Source organism: Mus caroli, unplaced genomic scaffold, assembly GCF_978045245.1.
Source record: "Mus caroli unplaced genomic scaffold, Mus_caroli_1 scaffold_5, whole genome shotgun sequence".
Classification (NCBI taxonomy): Eukaryota; Metazoa; Chordata; class Mammalia; order Rodentia; family Muridae; genus Mus; species Mus caroli.
Window position 1 is genome coordinate 7,375,968 of NW_028227260.1, and position 26,757 is coordinate 7,402,724.

At 41.4% G+C, this 26,757-nt stretch overlaps 1 protein-coding gene across 1 annotated transcript in view; it reads right to left on the reverse strand.

The window, feature by feature from the left end:
• Asb9 (ankyrin repeat and SOCS box containing 9) overlaps window positions 1–26,757 on the reverse strand; it is a 43,454-nt gene that overhangs the window by 13,908 nt on the left and 2,789 nt on the right. Inside the window, exons 2-3 of the mRNA XM_021153630.2 lie at window positions 20,792–21,009; window positions 12,388–12,467 (exon numbers count right to left, since the gene is read on the reverse strand). Of these exons, the coding sequence (XP_021009289.1) occupies window positions 12,388–12,467; window positions 20,792–20,873 (162 nt within the window). The 5' untranslated portion in view covers window positions 20,874–21,009. The remainder of the gene's footprint in view (window positions 1–12,387; window positions 12,468–20,791; window positions 21,010–26,757) is intronic.

Consider the following 26,757-nt stretch of genomic DNA (forward strand, 5'->3'; position numbering starts at 1 on the left):
GCACAGGGTCCCCAGTGAAGGAGCTAGAGAAAGTATCCAAGGAGCTGAAGGGGTTTGCAGCCCCATAGGAGAAACAATATGAACTAACCAGTACCCCCAGAGCTCCCTGGGACTAAACCACCAATCAAACAAAACACATGGTGGGACTCATGGCTCTAGCTGCATATGTAGCAGAGGATAGCCTAGTCGGTCATCAATGGGAAGAGAGGCCCTTGGTCCTATGAAGGTTCTATGCCCCAGTATAGGGGAATGCCAGGGCCAGGAAGCAGGAATGGGTGGGTTGGTGAGCAAGGGGAGGGGGGAGGGAATGAGGGTTTTCAGAGGGGAAACCAAAAAAGGGGATAACATTTGAAATGTAAATTAAGAAAATATCTAATAAAAAAAAAGAAGCTGATAAGCTCCAGCTTTTCTCAGGTTCGCTCCCTTCCTACTCAAGCAAGGCAACCAAAGCCATTTCATGTAGCATTCTTATGCCCCTTTGCCCCACCCGTACGGTCTCCTGCTCCTTCACGGTCTTCCTTCCTTGTGCTCTTTTCTCTGGGGAACAATTGCACGAAATTGCTCTGCTAGCTCTTATGGGACTTATGGGGTCTCTCCTTCACCATGTGACATTATGTCATCTACCATCTTTCCTGTACCCATTCTCCAGTTCTGTCCCTGTCACATACTTCCCAAAGCCTCTGCCAAGCCATCATTCAGCACCCTCCATCCTTTCACTATCCACACACACACACACACACACACACACACAAACTATGCTTTCCTTTTTCCATTACCTGATATTCCTCTCTGCTATGCATTCTTGCCCACGCTTCTCTTACTGATCTTAACAATGGAAGGGGAAATCCACGGGAGGGTGAGCGGCTTTAATTGGGATTGGGGGGGTGAGAAGAGAGTAAAGATGGAAAATCCACCAAAACTAAGACTTATGCAAATGTAATAAGCAAATCAGGATTGTATGGAAATACTATAAAAAAAAATAAAAAAACCTGCTGCTTTGTAAGCTCCACCAAAAAGAAAAGAAAAATAAAGATCACCGTGGCTTCTTTATGAAACCCAATATGCAGTGTTTGGTCCACCAAACCCTTCTACCTTGGATTTTGCTATTGATTCATTTTGACTTCCAGAAACCTTTCCTCTGGCTTCTAACATACTGTTCTACCTGATTTCCATCTTCAGAGCACAGGTTTCTCAGTTTCACTGACTCTGTCCTTTCCTCTGTACCTCTCTTAGTATGGGCATTTCCCCAAACATTTTGCCTAAATTGTTTCCTTTTGTCAAAGTTCTTTTCTACATTGTTTGCATGTGAATACATTCAAACACAAACACACACACACACAACACACATCAGCCCTGGTACATTTTATAATACTATACCAAGACATAATTACTAGGGACTCAACCAGCAATAAAAACTCAAGACTTTTGCAGAGAGAGAGAGAGAGAGAGAGAGAGAGAGAGAGAGAGAGAGAGAGAGAGAGAGAGAGAGAGAAGGAAAGAAAGGAAAGGAAAAGGAAAGGAAAAGGAAAAGGAAAGGGAAGGGAAGGGAAGGGAAGGGAAGGGAAGGGAAGGGAAGGGAAGGGAAGGGAAGGGAAGGGAAGGGAAGGGAAGGGAAGGGAAGGGAAGGGAAGGGAAGGGAAGGAAAGGGAAGCAAAGGAAAGGAAAGGAAAGGAAAGGAAAGGAAAGGAAAGGAAAGGAAAGGAAAGGAAAGGAAAGGAAAGGAAAGGAAAGGAAAGGAAAGGAAAGAGCCTTCTCAATCCTAGTTCTCTCAGTGGCATTAAGATCATGCTTGAACCCTAGAATTGAGACCTCAGGAGTTCAGGATGGCAGAGTGGCTCCCAAGTTCAAATACCCATACCAGCATCAGGACCTACCAAGCAGTGTGACTGGTAGTCAGTGACTTATCCCTAAGCTTCAATATGCTCATAGGTAGAATGGCTACAATTACACCTGCATGGTAAGGTTCTTATAAAGACTAGAAAATGGTGGCTGCAAAACAAGCACTCAGTAACTGGCAGGCCATTCCTATCTGGAATTTCTTCTTTCCCATTTAGCCTTCAGCCAGTTACCAACTCCTAAATGCAAGTGATTATCCTTGTTTCTGTCCTGATCTTTCATTGGCCCTTTAAAGATCCCAGTAGGTATTGGTGCTGGCTAATTTTAAATCAACTTGACAACAGCTAAAGTCATTTCAGAAGAGGGAACCTTAACTTTAAAATAAAATGCCCCCAACAGTGTAGACAAGCCTTATTGCATTTTTCTTGATTGATGATCGATGTGGGAGGGTGGGGCTCACTGTAGGCCATGCCAGTCTTAGCAGGTGGTCCAGAGTGCTCTAAGAAAGCAGGCTGAGTGAGGCAGGAGTAGCAGCCAGTAAGTAACCTTCTTCTATTGCCTGTGCATCAGTTCTTGCTTTCTGGTTCCTGCCCTGACTTTCCTCACTGATAAAACTGCTGGAAGCCAGCCGAGAATCCATCCCATAAATAACCACTAAACCCTGACACTATTGCATACACCAGCAAGATTTTGCTGAAAGGACCCTGATATAGCTCTCTCTTATCCATGCCAATGCCTGGCAAATACTGAAGTGGATGCTCACAGTCAGCTATTGGATGGAACACAGGGCCCCCAATGGAGGAGCTAGAGAAAGTACCCAAGGAGCTAAAGGGGTCTGTAACCCTATAGGTGGAACAACAATATGAACTAAACAGTAACCCCAGAGCTCGTGTCTCTAGCTGCATATGTAGCAGAAGATGGCCTAGTCGGCCATCACTGGGAAGAGAGGACCCCCTTGGTATTGCAAACTTTATATGCCCCAGTACAGGGAAATGCCAGGGCCAAGAAGTGGGAGTGGGTGGGTAGGGGAGCAGGGCAGGGGGGAGGACATAGGGGACTTTCAGAGAGGAAACTAGGAAAGGGTATAGCATTTAAAATGTAAATAAAGAAAAGATCTAATAAAAAAAAAGAAGAAAAGAAACAAATCTTTTCCTCCCCATAAAAAATATCATTCCTTTGGTGATGGTATTTTATCACAGCAACAGAAAACCCTAAACAGGCAGGTAGGCTTATTCAATTTTCTGGGAGATAAAACTCTACTCCTCCCTACTTGCTTGTGATGAGACTTTACTGAGTAGCTGCTTGGATTTGACTACATGGAGGAATCACATAGGAAGCTTTCACAAATTCCCAGTAGCCAGAGTGCATGGTGACAAAATAATGAAAGGAAGCTCAATTCAGCTGGCAGGTTGATTGGTTGGTTTATTGCTGTAATATACAGGACTGAGCCTTGGCCCTGTCATTCTCTAGCCAAGTGGTCTATCACTGAGCTATATCTCAATCCCTTTTTGTCTTCTTTTTTTTTTGTTTCTTATTTCCATTTTCATGTTTGTGCTGGTGTTGCTATTGTTGTGGGTGGTGGTGGTTGTAGTAGTGGTGGTAGTGTGTGTGTGTGTTTGCATAGGTGTGAGTGGACATGTGTGGATACATATGCATGTAGGTGCACTTACTTGTAGAGGCCAAAGGTCTATGTCCTGAATGAGCCTCATTCTTCCTCCTTGTTCATTGGAGGGAGTGTACCAGTGACACCCAGTGCTCGCTGATATGACAAGTTTTGCTAGCCAGCTTGCTCAAGGGATCTGGACTCTGCTTGTGAGGCTGGAATTACAGGTAGGCCACATCTGCACCTGGCACTTATATGAGTTCTGGGATGCCATCTCTAGCCCTTCTGCTTGGGCTGTGAGTACTTTAGCCACTGAGCCATCTCCCACACAACTCTGGCCCTCTTTAAAAATGGGAGATAAGGGCTGAGTTGCACAGACTGGGCTTCAACATAGTCTGTAAGCTATGCTGGCCTTGGTCCTCTTGCCTCTGCTCTGGAGTACATTACATTGCATTACCAGGCCCAGTGATGAGTCAGCAATTTTAAAGGCTCCTCCCAAACAGTACCCTATGGGAATGCTAAGCCAAAATCTGGAGTAAAAGCCACTAAATTAAGTTCACTGTTATATCTATGGCAGCTTAATTACTTTTGCTGACCTAACAAACCACCATTGTTGTTTTTTAACTTTTTTTTAAATTGAAATAGAATTGATATGCTAAACAACTCACAGATTGTGTCACCTCAGTGAATTACCATAAAGAAAATATAGCTGTGTAACCACCATACAGGTAAAGAAAAAAGTCAGGTACTTTTCAGATTACTCCCATATCTGGTACCTAAAAGGTTTGCTGAGCTGATGTCTACCACTAGACATTCAGTTTTCTCTCATGTGTTTAACACTTCATTAACAGACCCAGGAATCATGTGTTCTGTACATGTGTTTGCCACTTTGAGTCAAAACATTGGTCAGATTCATACATCTACTTTCACTGCTGTGTGTACGTGAGAGTTAACAGAATATATTCTTCCTTGACCACTTGCCTTTGGACTTGGTCATGTGATTTGATTTACCCAATTCAATGTCAGCAGATGTGGCATATGCCCTGATTAGAAGCATTGTCCTTGGATGGCTCAACTTGCCCTGCTATGCAACAGCCGTTTGCCAAGAAAAGTAAAGCCCTCAGGTAGCCAGAGGTCAAAGAAGGATGAGAGCCATGTGTGCCTCAGCTTAGAGCTGAGACCAGCCAAGTCAAGCTTATGTCAACTGACTCAAACATTCATTAGCAAGAAGTCATGGTTATTGCATCCTGCCACTGACTATTGGGATGAGCATTTGCTCCTGAGTTTCGAGGTGGACTCATAAAGGTGGATACTGGAAGTTTCATTTTATAAAGGCAGGAATTGATGTCCAAACATGACAACTCACTTAACTGACTTGACAGAATTTAGATAAAGACCTAAGCTGATAGTAAATACATGTATATCAAATATAAACTAGCATCATTCCTGTTAACAAGAGATACATAGGGCTGGAGAGGTGGCCCTAGTGAAAAGCACTTTCTGGCCTTCCAGAGGACCCGATTCAAAGCACCAACATGGTGGCTCAAAACTCTCTAACTCTAGTTCCAAGGAACCCAACACCTTCTTCTGTCCTTTTCATGCACTGCATACACATGATACACAAACATACATGTAGGCAAAATACCCATACACATCAAATAAAAATAAAATAAAACAGAAAACAAAACAAGTGACACATAAAAGCTTCCATAATCATTTTTTTGTACTATCTAAATAGTGCAAATCTTCTTTTAACCTGAGTAAACTAACTTCTTTTAAATACAGTTATCTGATAGAATCTATAATAGGCTGCTGCTTGCAAAAGTACCTTAATGCAGTGTCTTGGGGTAGTATAAATTTTTCTTTGGAAATAATCTTCTTATAGAGGAATTTGTTCTTTTAAATAGGTCCATGAAATTGACGTGTTTTCTGAGCTCACTTCTATCTTTCACTGCTTTTATGTGTCATGTTATTAATAGCATTATGATCGATAGCAATCACAGACATCTTCAGTGAATCGTAATCATTAAGGAAGTCTCACCCTGCTTAAAAATCATGGCAGTTTCGAAACCACAGCTCAAACTTTAACAAATGAATCTAAAAGTCCACATGTTATTACATCACACATTTGTTTCAATATTTTAATAGGTTGTCCAGGATTTGTATTTTATGAATTTAAATTTTTCTTTAATAATGAGTCCATAGATTTTGCAGGATTGCAACAGAGTAAGACATATTGGTCTATAGAAGGTCTGGGGTTCCACCTCTAGCTACATACGAGCATGTATGAGACAGAGGAGGGGGGAGGGGGAGGGGGAGGGGAGGGGGGGAGTGGGAGAGGGAGAGGGAGAGAGAGAGAGACCTGAATTTAAAAGCATATCTCACAATGATGGCAGAGGACATCAAGAAGGATTTTAATAACTCACTTAAAGAAATACAGAAGAACACTGCTAAAGAGTTACAAGTCCTTAAAGAAAAAGAGGAAAACACAACCAAACAGGTAGAAGTCCTTAAAGAAAAACAGGAAAACACAACCAAACAGGTGATGGCATTGAACAAAACCATACAAGACCTAAAAAGCGAAGTAGACACAATAAAGAAAACCCAAAGTGAGGCAATGCTGGAGACAGAAACACTAGGAAAGATATCTGGAACCATAAATGTGAGCATCAGCAACAGAATACAAGAGATGGAGGAGAGACTCTCAGGTGCAGAAGATTCCATAGAGAACATGGGCACATCAAAGAAAATGCAAAATGCAAAAAGATCCTAAGTCAAAACATCCATGAAATCCAGGACACAATGAGAAGACCAAACCAAGGAGTATCAGATGAGAATGAAGATTTTCAACTTAAAGGGCCAGCAAATATCTTCAACAAAATTATAGAAGAAAACTTCCCAAATCTAAAGAAAAAGATGCCCATGAACATACAAGAACCCTACAGAATTCCAAATAGACTGGACCAGAAAAGAAATTCCTCACAACACATAATAATCAGAACAACAAATGCACTAAATATAGAGTATTAAAAGCAGAAGGGAAAGGGTGAAGTAACATATAAAGGCAGGCCTATTAGAATTACACCAGACTTTTCACCAGAGACTAAGAAAGCAAGAAGATCCTGGACAGATGTTATACAGACACTAAGAAAACACAAATGCCAGCCCAGGCTACTATACCCAGCCAAACTTTAAATTACCATAGATGGAGAAACCAAAGTATTCCACAACAAAACCAAATTCACACATTATCTTTCCACGAATTCAGCCCTTCAATGAATAATAACAGAAAAAAAACACAATACAATGATGGAAACTATGCCTTAGAAAAAGCAAGAAAGTAATCCTTCAACAAACCTAAAAGAAGACAGCCACAAGAATAGAATGCCAACCCTAACAACAAAAACAATAGGAAGCAACAATTACTTTTCCTTAATATCTCTTATTATCAATGGGCTCAATTCCCCAATAAAAAGACATAAACTAACAGACTGGCTACACAAACAGAACCCAAAATTTTGCTGCTTACAAGAAACCAATCTCAGGGAAAAAGACATATACTACCTCAGGATGAAAGGCTGGAAAACAATTTTCCAAGAAAATGGTCTAAAGAAACAAGCTGGAGTATTCTAATGTCTAATAAAATTGACTTCCAACCCAAAGTTATCAAAAAAGACAAAAAGGGGCACTTCATACTCATCAAAGGTAAACTCTTCCAAGAAGAACTATCAATTCTGAATAGGTATGCTCCAAATGCAAGGGCAGCCACATTCATTAAAGAAAATTTAGTAAAGCTCAAAGAACACATTGCATTTCACACAATAATAGTGGAGACTTCAATACACCACTTTCATCAATGGACAGATTATGGAAACATAAATTAAACAGGGACACAGTGAAACTAACAGAAGTTATGAAACAAATGGATTTAACAGATATCTACAAAACAATTTATGCTAAAAGAGGATATATTTTCTTCTCAGCACCTCATGGTACATTCTCCAAAATTGACCACATAATTGGTCACAAAACAGGCCTCAACAGATACAAAAATATTGAAAATGTCCCATGAATCCTATCAGATCAGCATGGACTAAGACTGATCATCAATAACAACATAAATAATAGAAAACCAACATTCAAATGGAAACTGAACAACACTGTACTCAATGATACCTTGGTCGAGGAAGGAATAAAGAAAGAAATTAAAGACTTTTTAGAGTTTAATGAAAATGAAGCCCCACAACATACCCAAACTTATGGGACACAATGAAAGCATTTCTAAGAGGAAAACTCATAGCTCTGAGTGCCTCAAAAAAGAAACTAGAGAGAGCACACACTAGCAGCTTGACAACACACCTAAAAGCTCTAGAACAGAAGGAAGCAAATGCATCCAAGAGGAGTAGATGGCAGGAAATAATCAAACTCAGGGGCGAAATTAACCAAGTGGAAACAAGAAGAACTATTCAAAGAATCAACCAAATGAGGAGCTGGTTCTTTGAGAAAATCAACAAGATAGATGAACCTTTAGCCAGACTCACTAGAGGGCACAGGGAAAGCATCCTAATTAACAAAATCAGAAATAAAAAGGGAGACATAACAACAGATCCTGAAGAAATCCAAAACACCATCAGATCCTTCTACAAAAGGATATACTCAACAAAACTGGAAAACCTGGACAAAATGGATAAATTTCTAGACAGATACCAGGAACAAGACTTAAACCAGGATCAAGTTAAAGATCTAAACAGTCCCATATCCCCTAAACAAATAGAAGCAGTCATTAATAGTCTCCCAACCAAAAGAAGCCCAGGACCAGATGGGTTTAGTGCAGAGTTCTATCAGACCTTCAAAGAAGATCTAATTCCAGTTCTGCACAAACTATTCCACAAAATAGAAGTAGAAGGAACTCTACCCAACTCATTCTATGAAGCCACAATTACTCTGATACCTAAACCACAGAAAGATCCAACAAAGATAGAGAACTTCAGACCAATTTCCCTTATGAATATCGATGCAAAAACACTCAATAAAGTTCTCACTAACCGAATCCAAGAACACATAAAAACAATCATCCATCCTGACCAAGTAAGCTTTATTCCAGGGATGCAGGGATGGTTTGATATACAGAAATCCATCAACGTAATCCAGTATATAAACAAACACAAAACCAAAAACCAAATGATCATCTCGTTAGATACAAAGAAAATATTTGACAAAATCTAACAACCATTCATGATAAAAGTCATAGAAAAATCAGGAATTCGAGGCCCATACCTAAACATGATCAAAGCAATCTACAGCAAACCAGTAGCCAACATCAAAGTAAATGATGAGAAGCTGGAAGCAATCCCACTAAAATCAGGGACTAGACAAGGCTGCCCGCTTTCTCCCTACCTATTCAACATAGTACTTGAAGTCTTAGCCAGAACAATTCGACAACAAAAGGAGATCAAGGGGATACAAATTGAAAAGGAAGAACTCAAAATATCACTTTTCTCAAATGATAAGATAGTATATATAAGTGACCCTAATAATTCCATCAGAGAACTCCTAAACCTGATAAACAGCTTCGGTGAAGTAGCTGGATATAAAATTAACTCAAACAAGTCAATGGCCTTTCTCTACACAAAGGATGAACAGGCTGAGAAAGAAATTAGGGAAACAACACCTTCACAATAGTCACAAATAATATAAAATACCTTGGGGTGACTCTAACTAAGGAAGTGAAAGATCTGTAAAAGAACTTCAAGTCTCTGAAGAAAGAAATTAAAGAAGATCTCAGAAGATGGAAAGATCTCCCATGCTCATGATTGGCAGGATCAATACAGTAAAAATGGCTATCTTGCCAAAAGCAATCTACAGATTCAATGCAATCCCCATCAAAATTCCAACTCAATTCTTCAACCAATTAGAAAGGGCAATTTAGAAATTCATCTGGAATAACAAAAAACCTAGGGTAGCAAAAACTCTTCTCAATGATAAAAGAACCTCTGGTGAAATCACCATGCCTGACCTAAAGCTGTACTACAGAGCAACTGTGATAAAAAACAAAAACAAAAACAACAACAAAAAACTGCATGTTACTGGTGTAGAGACAGACAAGTAGACCAATGGAATAGAATTGAAGACCCAGAAATGAACCCACACACCTATGGTCACTTGATCTTCAACAAGGGAGCTAAAACCATCCAGTGGAAAAAAGACAGCATTTTCAACAAATGGTGATGGCACAACTGGTGGTTATCATGTAGGAGAATGTGAATTGATCCATTCCTATCTCCTTGTACTAAGGCCAATCTAAGTGGATCAAGGAACTGCACATAAAACCAGAGACAGTGAAACTTATAGAGGAGAAAGTGTGGAAAAGCCTTGAAGATATGGTCACAGGGGAAATATTCCTGAATAGAACAGCAATGGCTTGTGCTGTAAGATCGAGAATTGACAAATGGGACCTCATAAAATTGCCAAGCTTCTGTAAGGCAAAAGACACCGTCAATAAGACAAAAAGGCCACCATCAGATTGGGAAAGTATCTTTACCTATCCTAAATCACATAGGGGACTAATATCCAATATATATAAAGAACTCAAGAAGGTGGACTCCAGAAAGTCAAATAACCCCATTAAAAAATGGGGCTCAGAACTGAACAAAGAATTCTCACCTGAAGAATACCGAATGGCAGAGAAACACCTGAAAAAATGTTCAACATCCTTAATCATCAGGGAAATGCAAATCAAAACAACCCTGAGATTCCACCTCACACCAGTCAGAATGGCTAAGTTTAAAAATTCAGGTGACAGCAGATGCTGGCGAGGATGTGGAGAAACAGGAACACTCCTCCATTGTTGATGGGATTGCAAGCTTGTACAACCACTCTGGAAATCAGTCTGGTGGTTCCTCATGAAATTTGACATAGTACTACCTGTGGATCCTGCAATTCCTCTCCTGGGCATATATCCAGAAGTTGTTCCAACCGGTATGAAGGACACATGCTCCACTATGTTCATAGCAGCCTTATTTATAATAGCCAGAAGCTGGAAAGAACCCAGATGCCCCTCAACAGAGGAATGGATACAGAAAATGTGGTACATTTACACAATGGAGTACTACTCAGCTATTAAAAAAAAAGAATGAATTTATGAAATTCCTAGGCAAATGGCTGGACCTGGAGGGCATCATCCTGAGTGACGTAACCCAATCACAAAAGAACTCACATGATATGTACTCAATGACAAGTGGATATTAGCCCAGAAACTTAGAATACCCAAGATACAAAATACAATTTGCAAAACACATGAAACTCAAGAGGAACGAAGACCAAAGTGTGGACACTTTGCCCTTTCTTAGAATTGGGAACAAAACACCCATGGAAGGAGTTACAGAGACAAAGTTTGGAGCTGAGACGAAAGGATGGACTATCTAGAGACTGCCATACCCAGGGATCCATCCCATAATCAGTTTCCAAATGCTGACACCATTGCATACACTAGCAAGATTTTGCTGAAAGGACCCAGATATAGCCGCCTCTTGTGAGGCTATGCGGGAGCCTAGCAAACACAGAAGTGGATGCTCACAATCTGCTATTGGATGGAACACAGGGCCCCCAATGGAGGAGCTAGAGAAAGTACCCAAGGAGCTGAAGGGATCTGCAACCCTATAGGTGGAACAACAATATGAACTAACCAGTACCCCTGCAGCTCATGTCTCTAGCTGCATATGTATCAGAAGTCGGCCATCATTGGGAAGAGATGTCCCTTGGTCTTGCAAACTTTATATGCCTCAGTACAGGGCATCAGTGCCAAGAAGTGGCAGTGTGTGGGAAGGGGAGGCGGGGGGAGGGTATGGGGGATTTTTGGGATAGCATTGGAAATGTATATGAAGAAAATACCTAATAAATTTTAAAAAAATCAGTGCGTACTGGCAAATTACACCTAAGGAGAAGCAAACTAAAATCAAACTGCTGAGAGCTGTAGGCAACTGGGGATTTTATCAAACTGAAAATGGCACTGAAATTCTAAGACCACATATTTAAAAGACATTTTCAAGCATTTATTTTACACTAGGAGTCTTTAGTCCTTGAGTTGCTGACATTTTCGAGCTGCCTAATTCTTTACACAAGCAGTCCTACGCACTGTAGGACACTAATACAACCAGTGGTTTCCACCTACTAGTTACATTAGCACCACTCTAGTATGAAGACTGAAGGTAACCTGTTCTAGCAATTATCCCCTGAGAGACAAATTTGCTACAGTTCAAAATCCCTACTTTACATTAGAAACTTTGCTCATATGTTGCAAGTCTGTGTATGTTCCTCTGTGTAAGCACACATGTGTTCATTGTGTGCACACGGAGCCTAGAGGTAGACAACGGGCTCTTTCACTTTTGCTCACCACCTTATCCTTTGACCCAGGATCTCTTATTGAACCTAACACTCGTCAACTGGCTAGACTGCAGCTCCCGGGGGTCTGCTCACCTCTGTCCTCTGAGTGTCACCATTACAGACATGTGTCACTGTCCCCACTTTATTTATTTGTTGTTTTTAGGTGCATCCTGGGATTTCTGCTCAGGTCCTTAGCTTTGTACAGCCGGCACTTTACTAAATGAACCATCTCCCCCTGATAAATGTAAGACCATGGTTTGTTTATAAACCAATATGGCATGAATTATCACTTGCTGGTAATCCACTGAACAAGTATTTAGCTTGCTTCCCACTGTGCACTTAGGTTTTCAAAACAAAACAAAACAAAACAAAAAAACCCACTGATGTTATGATAGCCTTCAATGAAGGAAAGGGTTATTATTACAGTGAGGGTCTCCTCATTTTGCTGATTTTGCTTAGAGGAAATGTTTATCTTACTATCATTCTGTGACTTCTCTTTTATCATTCTGGTAGAAGAAGAGGATACACTTGATACAGTTATTCGCAGTTATTGTTTCTAGAGTTACCTGGCTGATAAGGTTCCTCAGGGTCAGCAGACATCCGTGGATTGCAGCATCATGAAGAGGAGACCAGTCAGACACTACATCTGCATGGAAAGGGAGAAATGAGTTACATCATGCTAAGACACTTGGACTGAGAGGTTCATCCGGCACCCAAAGTAAGGACCAACCAACCAAAGAGGGAGACTGGAAAACATGTTGAGTGAGTGAAGTCAGCCAAGCACAGAAAAGCAGTGTAATATAATCTAGCTCCTATGCAGGAAAGGAAGAAGAGACCACTAGTCACCAGAGGCTTGGAGATTATGATGAGAAGAGGAAAGGTTGACTGGTGAATACTAAGTCACTATTTTATTGAGGAGCAAGATGCTGTGGTCCACTACTCCTCCCTAGGGTAATTATAAATAGGAACTTCCTGATACAAATTTCAAAAAGGTACAAGATCTTTGCTATTTTTAGCATTAGGAAACAATCAGCATTTACGGAGACATATCTATAAGTGACTTCCATAGTACATGGAACAAGCCTTTAAGAACATCTCATAAATGCATACAATGTTTGTTTTTATGTAGCCTTCAGAAAACAAATCTGATTTCAATTCATATTTTAAAGAGGCAGGTTGGAATGACAGGTAGATGACTGAACTCCCATTTTCAAACTGGTCTCAAAGGCAAATGGCCCGTGCCATTGTATGAGAGGTTTGCCAATTACCAGCATTAGGGAATTTAGCCGTGATTGCCAGTCTTGCTTCCCGCATGAAACACAAACTTTGGCATCTCAGCAAACAGTAGCATGCACTAATAGTAGCAATCATATAATTACATACACCATTAGGCTTGTAATAAAATCTAAACAGAACTGTATCTATTTATAGGTTACCTTCTGTCCCAATATTAAGCACAAATCAGAATTCAGTCTAAACTTGAAATCATGGCCTTATTTGTGACCCTCCCCTCTAACCAGTGTGCTAGTGTGGTTAAAAGAACATTCTGGATTCAGACCCAGTTGACCTCTTCTGAACAGTGGCTCCATGAACAAACTCCAACTCTCAGTTTCATCTTGGGTAAAGACAGAAATATACTTACCCATGGCTCAATACATACTAGCTACTATTATTATCTTGTCGTGACACAAAACAGTGTCTTGATTACATCCCCTAAGCATTGCATTTAAAAGAGCAAATGTAATGTACCACCATATAAGAGGACTACAGATTTTCAGGAAAGAAGCCTGTAAGCCCTATCCAACACAATAAGCTTTCCTCTGGCCTTGTAATTAAGTGTAGATATAATTGAATTTAGCATAGACCAGATTTGTTCCTCATCTCAAGCTGCATCTGATTTCTAGAACAAACAGATGCAAGAAGCTACTATGGGGGAGGTTTGCCTGAGTCTGCATCAGTTCCAGCTCTGCCTTTCTTTGATAAGCACATGATATGCAAGCAAGGTGCAACTGTCTGATGTTACTTGTTCCTTGCATGAGCACTTAAGAGCTGTTAAAGGCTGAGAGAGTCTGAGAGCAAGGGTAGTTGCAAATGCCTTGCAAACCGAAAGGCCATGAAAAGACAAGAACACTTTGTACCTAACTCGTGTTAGCTGAGGACTGCCTGCCACCTGGAGCCATCAATGCCCTGGAAAATCTGTCCCAGTGAGCAAATTACCGTCCTTGCAGATGGACTCATTAAGCATTTAGTACATGAAAGGATGCTGTGTGGGCCGCCTACATGCAGCCCATCCAGTGCTTTCTTACTGGGGTCACTAAGGTCTGCAGACAAAACACCTTAAGGGAAATGGCTTTTCCTGGCTCTAAAAATCTTGGGCTTGGTACATGCCCAGTGTCCTCACAGCCTTCACAGAGGTTCTTAATTCTCTTGAGGAAAACACTGGTGCGTCTATCTGGGGAGTCTTAAATCCAGATTATAGATGTAGAGAAATTGGCTTCTGAATTAGAATTTTACCATGCAATACCACTCTTCAGGTGCTGATAATGGAGGATACCATTTATACAAAATTTTGAGCAAGGAAAGACAAAATTTGAGGAAGGTCTTGAAAATCAGGTTTTGGTACATGTACAACTGGACGGCAATCGCTCTCTGAGTGTGAGATGCTTAGCTCTTTATTTTTCCTTCCAAGGACTCAGCTGCTAAGCTACAATTGTCAAAATCCTCTGCATCTTTAAATGCTGTCTCAGATTATAATACTTGACAGGCAAAACAGTCCAGGAAGGTAATTTAGAGGCTAAATTACAACTCTGTTCAGATGGCATTAAAGTACTTCAACGATTTTCTTAAAGGAACGCCAAAATCTGGGGCTTGACTCCTACTTATTCATCATGGGAACATTTTTCTTTGTTACAGCAAATACAGAATAACGTTCCTCCCAAGACCAAAAGCAAGTCTATTTGATACTTTGAAATCACGCAGAATTCAGCATTTACAGAGCAGAGACACCTTGTGTCTTTTAGAAGTAGAGAGTGTGGTTCAGCAACACACCCCAAGGCTGACAATACTAATATCCATCTCTAGATTGCTAGTGAACATCTTCATTGAGCTACAACTCACATTAAGATCTGCCCACTGGAAAGATACAACCCAGTGCTTTTCCTTATAAATACAGACTTGTGCAGCCAACACCACAATCAGTCTCAGACTATTTTCATTACCTTGTGAAGAAATCTCATGGTCATTAAGATTCACTCCACATCAGCATGTGTGCTAGCCCAACAACCATTGATCTTTTTCTTGTCTTTACGGATTTGCCTATTCTGGACAATTCATCTAAATGAAACTCTACGATGCACTGCTCCAAGCTGCATCTACCATGTAGCATGTATTAGCACTTCATGACATCTTTAGTCAAATACCCATTCTATAGATTGATTACATTTTAGCAAACCATTTATCGGGTGAAGACAATTTGTGTTGTTTCCACTTTAGGGTTAGAAAAAATGCTGCTACAAACATTCATTCCACATTTGGGGGTAGATATTGATTTTACATTATTTGTGCCTACCCCCAAAGAATGGGACATCTATATGATATGTTTAGCCTCTTGGGAATACTTTCCAAAGTGGACACCCAAGCATATATTTCCATCAACAATATACAAGGCTTCCCTTTCTAACTCCAAAGCCATTTTTGATGTGATATTTGTTAAGCCCATGTTCCTTCCTTGAAGAAAAACATAGGCCCTAAGCCTAAACTTTTGTTAACCTTATACAAAAAAAAAATGCCTCAGCAAATCTCAGGGCACTGGAGTATGTAAAAACCTAAATGCTGATACTGGAAATATTAACACAATAACACTTTGCACAGATTGTGCGTGCAAGAAAGAAAGGAGAGAGGGAGGGAAGAAACAAGGGGGAGGGGCAAACAAGCATCATAATTTTGTAATGTAGAAATAATCCACACATCCATTTGCTCTATAAACTTTGAACTGAGACTTGCTCCTTGTGACAGCCAATAGAGGAAAGACCTAGAAATGCCAACACTGTTCCAGGCATTTCTAGGGCACACACCTGGAGTAGACAATGTGCTACAGGCTCAATATATGGCCAGTTACATCCTAAGGCCCCCCTCACATGATTCTTAACAACTGCCAGCTGGAAAAAGCAGAACAAGCAGAAGATGGGACCTATTTTCCTATCAGATCATGGGTGATGCTCATGGTAGGAGACTATCCATGGCATGACAGCGAGATCCAAGGCCACACTACCCCTTTTTCATCAACCCTACCAGAGTCTTTGAAACCTAAAAGTCATTATAAGCAACAGATTGTACACACCCTTGGCATGGGCTGATCATTCATTCATAGTATTGGTTCATCCATGGTCTATATTTGGTTTTACTGCCAAAAACAAAAGACATGCTAAATGAGGTAATGCCATGGATCAATCAGTGTAGCTTATGTGTAAACTAGGGGATGGACCTCTTATGACACAACTACTCCACAAGTCCTCTAATTAGTGTCATTAAACTTGCCCTTTAAAAAGGAAAGTATCTCCATCAAGCCTGTGGCACATTAGGAAGGTTGCTGTTTCATTTTTATTACACTTTCTGGTACGATTTCTAAGATTTCCATTATTTCAGGAGAGATTTAAAGTGCACTAATTGCTCCATTCTGAAAAGAGCTATTAAGAAAGTTCCAAGAACCTTAGTAAATGTGAGGCAGTAGCATAAATCCATTTTAGGAAACATTTTTCAAGGTCGAAAGTGGGAGGGAAAGTTGCTCTGAAGAGACTGAAGTATCTGGGATGTGACAAAGGTGCATTCGGGGGCATGATCCAATACTCCATCACTGGAGAAGAATCCTGCTTTGGCAAGGGTAGAGCAAGCATGACACCTCTTGAGCAAGATGGTCCTGTCTAAACCTGATATAGCTGTCTCTTGTGAGTCTATGTCAGTGCCTGGCAAACACAGAAGTGGATGCTCACAGTCATCTATAGGATGGAACACAGGGCCCCCAATGGAGGAGCTAGAGAAAGTACCCAAGGAGCTGAAGGGGTCTGCAACCCTATAGGTGGAACAACAATATGAACTAACCAGTACCCCCAGAGCTTGTGTCTCTAGATGCATATGCAGCAGAAGATGGCCTAGTCGACCATCATTGGTAAGAGAGGCCCCCTGGTCTTGCAAACTTTATATGCCCCACTACAGGGGAAACACCAAAGCCAAGAAGTAGGAGTGAGTGGGTAGGGGAGCATGGGGAGGGGGGTATAGGAAACTTTCAGGATAGCATTTGAAATGTAAATGAAGTAAATACCTTATTAAAAAAATGGGGGAAAAAAGATGGTCCTGTCTACTCCATCCATTATCCAGCTCCTTCCTCCCTTCCTTCCCCGTTCCTCCTCTTCCCTTCTCTGTACCCTCCTTCCTTCAGCTCTCCATAATTTCACATCTTCACCTCTTCAGTTTATAGACACAAGATACCCTCAGAAAGCATCCTCTGCCAAATTGACCCAATATCGCAAAGTACCCCACCAGAAGACACAAACTACTCTTTTTTTGCAATGCCTACTCTTGCCTGTTTTCTGCTTAAATGTGAATTTTTTTTCTAATAGGTAAACTCAATTTTGGAAAGAAAGAAGTATCTCTGGAGATATGAGCTCTCAGGCAAGCAACCAAAGAGAAACCAACTTGTGTCAGAGAGATGTCTCAGCAGGTAAAGATACTCGCCACCAAGCCTGGTACCCTGAGCTCCATCCCAGGATCTACATGGTGCAAGGACAGAGCTAATCACACAAACTTTCCTCTGACCTCCACAGGTAGAGGCACACATGCACACACAAAAGGAACACACAAAAGGAAAACAACTGCTTTTAAACTTAAGAGTAGATGCTAATAAATGGGTAATTAGTAGGATTATAAAGGTTAATTTCCCCTTCAATGCATTTTGTGATTTGTCTACAAATAGAGTGAGGGAGTTTCGTATAATGTTGTAACAATCTCCCTCATACTACTGCAATTTGCTTACTACAATTGGAATACATTTTCTTGCAGTTGTCAAGGCTGGATGTCTTACAGAAGACTAAAGGCTTTAGCAAGGCCATGCCCTTTCTAACGTCTCCAGGAAGCAGTCCTTCCTCACCTCCTCTAGCTTCTCACATCTGATGCCCATCCTTGACTTTCCTTGGTTCGTAGATTCTGTGCTCTAATATCTGACTCTTGCTGCATAGCATCCTCTCTGAATGCTCTCCTTTTCTTATTGAAACAGCAACCTTGTGGGATTAAGGATTAAAGCCATGCCAGGGAGGGCTCAGTTTATCTGCACCCACTCAATTTCCTAATGGTAGCCTCTTTTTGAAGTGCAAAGGCTAGTTAGGATTTCAAAGGATCATTTGAGAGGTATAATTCAATTACTAACAAAGTCCTTTCTGGGGAGGAGTGATACTCTTTCCCTGTGCCTGGGACAACAGAGTCACGCATGAAAGAAATCTCTGTGAAGAGTTGGCTCCTCCATCTTCCAATCCTTTTCTCTCTTCTGGAGAAGAGGAGAGAGAAAAAGAATGGACCATAGCCAGCCCTTATGCTTGCCTCTGATTTGTTCCAATGCCAGAGGATACCTTCAACTGAGCTGAGTGTCTGAAAGCCAACTTGGAAACAACATTCTGAATGTTCCACATTCCACACTTCACCAAGGTCAAGGCCTCAGAATCGTAAACAAATGTAACCAGCTACCGCAGAGGACTCCCACCCCCACCCTAAGCTGAGAAGAACTAGTACAAAGCAGAGAGCAAAAAGGTCTACTGGAGAAGTCAGAAAAACCTGGGAGGGTTGAATGGGAGCAGTGGTTGGCTATACTGGGTGTGGGAAATGGAGAGAAAATGGTTGTTCTGGGTCAGAGAAGGAGAATGTAAGCCAGCCAGACTATCCAAGAGTCCAGGCATCTATCCTGTGATTTTTCATGTCTTTGAAAACTGCTTGGGACTGGAGAGATGGCTCAGCAGTTAAGAGCACAGACTGTTCTTCCTGAGGTCCTGAGTTCAATTCCCAGCAACCACATGGTGGCTCACAACCATCTGTAATGGGATCCAATGCCCTCTTCTGGGGTGTCTCAAGAGAGTTACAAGTGTACTCATATAAATAAATAAATCTTCTTAAAAAAAAAAAAAAAGGTGCTGTCCCTTTAGGTCCCTTGGAATAGTAACATCAAAAATCCCTTCCTATTTTTTTTTTTTTTTGGTCCAACTTACTGACCCCACATGTCAATTCTTGGCCGTTGGAAAATTTCTCTGTACACTGAGTTTCAGCCACAAGCCTTCTGCAGAACATTCTGAGGTTTCTCACACTCAACCTGAATTCACTTCAAACCTTAGCCCCATATCACCAGGCTATGGGGATTAGGCAATGTTACTCACAGTTTTATGTCAAAACTGGAACCCCAGGAGAGCTAGAGAGACAGTTAATTGATTTTCAAAAGAAAAAGGCAGCTTGCCACATAGGCAAGAGGACATGAGTTCACATACACAGCATCCCATTAAAAAAAAAAAAAAAAAAAAAAAAAAAACTATACCAATGTGGCTATAATAGCAGTGCTAGGGAGATGGTTGTAGGAAGGATCCCTGGAGCTCTCTAGTCAATCACAGTTTCTGAATCAGGAAGCTCCAACTTCAGTGAGAGACCCTCCTCAAAAAATTAAGATGGAGAGAGATTACACACGACACTGACCTCTGACCTTCACATATCTACATACACATGCATGCATACTCTTTTGTACACACACTCACATGAGCATGTACATATAACAGAGTGAGAGAAAGAAAACTCTGCCCCACCCCCACTCCCCTCCACTGCACTAAGCCAGCTCTCTTTCCAGCTTTCCTCTTATCTGGCTCTTCTCTCTAACCTAATTTGGGGTTTAAAAAATAACTTCACAATTTAAGATGCTTTCTCTCCGTTTGCCACAATATTGAATCAAATGGCACAATGCAATTTCTCTTTCCTTCAGAATTAAAGCCCTTTCTCTGTCATATCTGAAGTTTGGGTAAATAAAAAACAAATGAACAAACGAAAGAATGTGCAGGCCTGTCTCCTCAATCAGTGAGGGAAGGCGTTTCGTATTGTCTACTTTCTGTTGTGATCCCTTCACAAACCTGTTCAGAAAGACATCACTAAGTCCTAGAGGACTTTGAAACCTCTTTATTGTCCTTCTAATAGAAAAGTGTTGTGGGCAGCCTACGCGAGTGTTCTGAGTGTGATGCTGTCTCCTTGAATGCTTAAGCCCAGAATTCACTCATCTGGAACCTGCTGAATGTTTACAGGAAAATGGCAGTAAGTGAATGTGGGAGACCTCTGTATTAGCCAATGCATCAGCCAATGGGTGCAACGCATGCCTGGAGGAAATCTTCGCGGCGCTTTAAAAGTCTCATTTCTAAAGTCAATCAACCTTCCATTATCCTTGAGAAAATTAACTTCAACAAATATGAAATATCTAAGGGAACTTTCAATAAGAGAATTTTTTTAGCAATTACAGTGTTCCTATAATACACACACACACACACACACACACCCCTAAATCTCAGCACTTCAGAGGCTGAGACAGGATAATGAGTTTAAGGTGAACCTAAACTACACAGGAGACCAAAACACAGCTACTTATAAGTAACTCTTAAACCTCTTATTTAATAAATAATATACCTGACCCACAAAAGAGTGAGTGACTCCTTGGAGCAAAAGTGTTCGCCGCTAGAAAAATGCTCTGGGATAATAAATTTGTCTCACCTTTGTGAATCTACAGATAAAGTTTTTTTTTTTTTTTAATAATCACATAAAGGATGAAGACTAACAAGCTGTGGACATCTGTCCAGTAGCTCCCCTATGGACACCCCACAGAAAGACCCACTGTCTTAACCCAGCTCTCTTCTCTCCCTTGAACACATTAACCACCACTCGGATTTGCCATCTTCTATGACTCACCTCCCATCAACGGGTTTGAAAGGAATGGTAGGTGAGGAGAGCCTCCTGGCTTCTCACTCCTGCCCCTTTGTTCACCATCCATGGTAGCTTCCTAGGCCAGCAAACTTTTTATGTTCCACTTCAGTTGTTTAGGAAAACTCGAATGCCATGTTCCCGGAGCCCCTGGGAAATTCCAGTTCTGTGGCTGGTTAAACTGCACACGTCTTGGTCCAGGCTGACTGCAGCAGAGAACAGCACAGGCAGGGCAATGTGAGTACTACCTGTGGTCAAACAGATTCCCATGCAGACAGACAGACACACACACACACACCACTCCACCTAGCAGGCTGGAGACAGGACAAAGTACACAACAGCACCCCCCCACACACACACACCCAGGTCTCAAGTCTGAAAAGTTGCTGATGTCATGTCCTTTTCTACACTGAGACCAATCAGGGAGCAAGCCTTAGAGTTTATCACAAAGGAAATCCACACTTTGTAACTTTTGGAGAATGGAGGCAGCTGGGTGGTTGTGTAGGAAGAAGATGTTACAGCGGCAGAGAGCTGTTTGCTACTTTAGGGACTACTTAGCCGAGCCCCAGCATCCAGGAGCTGAGAAAGCTGCTCTTGCAGCAGCTCAGAGAAACTGCTCGCACACGAACATGCACAGCCCAGCCTGGCCATCTGCACATGTGTTTTCAATTTTGCTGGGAGTGTCTTATGGAAAAATGTGTCTGTATGTTACAAAAAAAAATGCAAGGGGTAGAGGTGGGAGAGGGATCGAAAGAACTCGTTTTCCAATTGAGGGTGGGGGCGCTGCAAGTTCATGCCATGCCCTATTTTTGCCCTTCCTGCACACATTTGGATTTAACTTACAAATAATTGCGGAATGCAAGGAGAAAACTGAACTACAGGTGTGAAAGGGAGCCGCTATCCTTCCTTATGGAGGCTACTGCTTTGTTAAGGTACCCTCCGTCTGCCTCTATGAATGTTAAGGTTTCAGTCCTGGTGACTTTTCGCTTTCCACTTTCCACCAGACTCCCAGGTGCTGGTTTCAGTCAATCACTGGTGTTGCCACCATCCATGGGCTTGAAAGGAGCCTGGTGTGAGCAAAGCCTCCTGGTCTCAGCTGCTGCTGCTTTTCCTGCCCACCCCCACCCCTCCAATCTGTTCACCATCCATGACACTCTCCAAGAAACCTCATACTCCACTTGACTTGCTCAGGAAAGACTCCCACTTTTCATCTCTTGCAAGTTGAAGAGAATGCCTTATCCTCGGAAGCCTCTGAGCTGCTCTCTAGTGCCAGCGGGGTTCCAAATGCTGGAGATTTGTTTCTGTTTGAGATCTTTGGCTTCTCAGTTGAACCATTTAGTAACTATTTTTTAACCACTTTGTGCTTGCAGGTGTGCTTGCTTGCTTTTGTTCAGATTGAGTATGACTATTGAGGGTGACCTTGAACTCGGTGTATAGCCAGGCTAGCCTCAAACTTGTTGCAAACCTGCCTCCAACTCCAGAGTGCTAAGATTGCAGGTGTGCATTGAAACACCTCTTGGCATCCTTCATCATTTTAATGCATCCATCCCTTTGTATATATACTCTTACCCTTGCACAGTTTTACTCCAGTGTAATTATATCAACATCCTGTCCAATAGTTTTTACACTTAGTCTGGACTGCTTTCTATTGTCCCACATATAGCTATACTAATTTCTTTATTCTCCACTACATTTCACATTGTACCAAAAGCATTTCTTTGCACCAGACAGTGGTGGTGCCCACCTTTAATCCTAGCACTCCAGAGGCAGAAGCAAGAGGATCTCTTTGAGTTCTAGGCTAACTTGTTCTACGGAGAGATCTAGAACCACCAAGGCTACACAAAGAAACTAGCAAAACAAAACAAAACAAAACAAAGCATGTCCCTGTCGCCCAATGATGCTAGCAGGTTATTGCTATTTCTTGGACTACTAGATCAATATTGTAATCAGTGTCTCTGCACATACTGCTTTGGCCGCACTTGAAAGTCTCTCTAGAGAAGAGATTCCTAAGAATGGAAATACTGATTCAAGGTTATGTCCTTATGGGGCAGGAGAGACGCCTCAGCCCTTAAAAGCACTTACTGTACCTACATCATACAGCTCACAGTTGCCTGGAACTTTTGTAGGGTAAAAGGTCAGAGCCCACTTCTGGGTTTGAAAACCTACCAAAACCCACCAATCCCTGAGCTCAAAATCCCACCAACCCCTGGCCCTGGCTTGAAATCCCACCAATTCCCACTCTGGAAATCTCCCCCCTGGAAAACTTTTCCCCTGAGAATACTGCTCAGTTTCCTGCTGCTTCTCTCCGGAGCAGAGAAAGCCACTCTATTGTGCCTTTCTCCATAAATCTTTTCTTTATTCATGGGGTTTGTTGTGGGGTGTGATTATGTGGTATGCTTTGCTTCCTGACTAACCTTTTCCCTCAGAGCTGTAACAGAACTCTAGCTCCAGGAGATCCAATACCATGTTCTGTCTCCCTTGTCACTCAAGATCACATACCTGCCCCGATACACACACACACATATCTCAATTTAAAAACTTAAAAATAATGTTTTAAAAGTATGGTCTTATACATGTGATAAATGATATGAAACCAAAGATACACACACACATGACTGGATACAAATACATTTGGGAAATTCTGACAAAAAAGATTGGTAGATTTTTTTCCCCAGCACGTACATGTATGTTTGATATGCATGCATATGTTCATGTGTGTGAGTAAATGCATGTGCATATAGAAGTCAGACGTAGGTGTCTTTCTCAATTGCTCTCCACCTTATGTAGTGCTGCAGAGTCTCTCACTGAACCCCGGAGTTCACAGACTCAGCTAGTCTTCATAGCCAGCTTGCTCTGGGGATCCTCTATCAAACACTGGGATTACAAACAAGCCTCCATACCTGCATGGAATTTACATGGGATCTGAACTCAGACCCTCATCCTTATCTGGCAACCACATAACTCACTGAGACACCTATCTCCCCTTCCTAGGAAAAGGTGACTTTCCGTTATGACATTTTACTGTACTGTTGCAAAGGGGTCACCATTGAGGGAAGCAAAGTGCACAAGAGAGCTCGTTTTATTATTTCTTGAAACTGCGCATGAACCTATAATTTTCTCAGTAGAAATTTTAATTTTAAAGAGAGGCTGCTCATTTAAAATTGGGATAAGCACAGTCAAGTTGCTTACTGTCTCTGTTTGCAGAATTTACTAAGAAGGATATATACATGCAAATCCTTCAGTACTGTACCAGGAGAGACATGCAGAACCATAAACATATTTGGTGGAAAGTAAGAAATTTACTTCCAACATAGAAGGGCTGGGAGGGATTTAAACAGAGGGCCATCATGGGGCAGCTGGATACTATTGCTATTTGTGCCCACTACTATCTCCACATTCCAGCTTATTTACATTAGATTCAGTTTGAACAAGATGCAATTTCTCCACAGTCAAATCTTAAGTTTCAAAATGGCAGTAAAGGACATTCCCAGCTTGCTACTCTAATACTTTGAATCTTTTCATTGGATTTATTGTGTGGAGCACTGCTAGCAAATAAGATGGGAGCTGGACTTTTAAACTGCTTAATAATAGTTTCCCTAGAGGAGAACTGCATGCATTTTAAAGAACTAATTTTAAAAACCTGAACTACGCTTGAATGTGTACGAGCTATGATTATAGGGGGGAAAAAGATGCTTGACCACAACCTGGAAGACAGCAATAGTAAGCCCTATTGTACTCATCTGTGTGTGTGTGTGTGTGTGTGTGTGTGTGTGTGTGTGTGTGTGTGCATGTGCACATGGGTGCATGTTGATGTCTTTGTGTTGAGTAAAATTGGTCCAGGTTGGGTAGTAACAACCAAAACAAAACCACTGTAGTGTGCAGTAAATGGCAGGGCCACACACATTCCAAGTGGCATTTTTCACAAGAGCCTGCTTCTGTGCCCCATGCTCACTTGGATGACCAAATCACACCTCACTTACAGATTAGTAGCTCATTTATCTCTGAGGATTTAGGGATCCCTGAAAGTCACTTCCAATGAACAAGTATGGTGGGTCACCCCTGGAGTCTTAGGTTTCCTGAGACTGAGGTGGAAGGTCAGTCTAGGCTATTTAGTAAGCACCAGGTCAGGATTGCATAACAAAGGCCTATCTCAAAAATCAAACAACAGTACAGTAAGCTGGGACTGAAGCTGGGGGGGGGGAGGAGGGTGTTGCAGGGACAGAGAGACAGGGTGACAAGAGATAGACACACAGAAAGAGGGGCGAGTGGGGGAGGCAGGGATATTTCTAATTAGTCAAGGTTGATCCAGAACCAACCACCCAGCACTTTTCCCAGTGCAGATCCTTTAGGAGCTAGGAGGCACTGGGCTTCTGAGCCTCGGAATTATGGGCTTCTCTGGCAAAGCTGCTTCTGTCTTTCAGCGGGCGATGCAAGTGCTGCAAGCCAAGCACTCTGCTGCTGCCTTAGACAACACCCGTGCATTCCTGTCTGCCAAGGAGTAGCAGAAGAGTCAAACAAGAGCATACTTTTAAAAAGTTAACATAATGGGGTATTCTTGAGGTGCATTTAAATGGCAAAAATGTCTATGTAACCATGGGACTAGACTTTTAAAAAAAAGATTTTTTTTTCATAACCAGTGAGTCCATTTTCCCTGCTTGTATGTAAATAAAAGAAGTAAAAGCAAAAGGGGGGAGGGTTAGAGGGAGGGGAAAGGAGGGTAAATTGGTTCCAAACACATTATATCCATGCATGTTTAAGAAAATGTCACTACAAAAAAAAAATAAGAAAATAGAAACATTTTGTTTTAGTTTAAAAAAATAAACAAAAACAAAAACCAAGCAGTGGCCCAAAAGGCCAAATGAGCAGCTTTCTAGGATAAAGGAGAATGAAGAGTCTTAATGGCTATCTGGTCCTTGATGGGACCCTGGATGGTGAAACAAGATGAGAAAGGCATCAGTGGCCCAGTTGTGGAAGTGTACATCTGTATGCTGGCTGTGCTGGACTGGATCCTGTCTCACCTCCACCCTATCATTACTGCACTGTGGTCTAGGAGAGAATCTCTGTGCTCTTGGGAAAGGTGTGAGAGAGTACTGGGACAGAGTCACATGGGATTATGAGGCCAAAGAGGAAATGTGCCAGCTACAATGCTTGCACGCATAGAAAAGGGTGATGAATCCCCTCCCAGTAGGGCAACAACCTAGAATCTGTCATTTTGGAATGTAAATTTGACTCTACATTGGACAGTAATGCAAGCTCTTAACAACAAACAACACCCCATCTTGCTTACATTATTTTTTACATTTTGATCATCATTATCTCTTAACTTTAATACTGAACCAAAAAAAAATACTACACTATAGCATTTACCTTAGAAATTGATATTTGTTGATTCCCAATTAGATGTGTGGGGTGGTTCAGTTAGTAAAAGGTTACTGCTACCAAGCTTGAGGACCTGAGTTCAATCCCAGGGAACCACATTGAGGAAGGAGGAAACAAACTTCCAACAAGCTGTCTTTTGACCTCCATACAAGGAATGGGGTATGTAAATGTGCATATGTACAAATGTAAAGATATACAAAATAAATAAATATTTTTTAAAACTGTTTTTTGCCCATCTCACCACTTGTTAAACCTAGCCATGGTGAGAGATCACAATGTTCACAACTTACAAATAGTTCATTAAAAATATATAGGTATAAGTACTAATATACTATTTCTCATAGAGACATGTGCATATACAGAGGCACGTGTATTATACAATAGTCACATACATATATCTGCAAACATTTACGAATACATTAGGAGAAATAACCATGACAAAATGCACAGTAAATTGGGGCAATAAACTCAAAGATATTCATTGAGTTGAGTTATTCTTGCAATTCTTGAGCAGGCTAGAAGCTTTCAAGATATAGCACTGGTAAGTGGGAATGGGGTAGCAAAATCAGTAAACA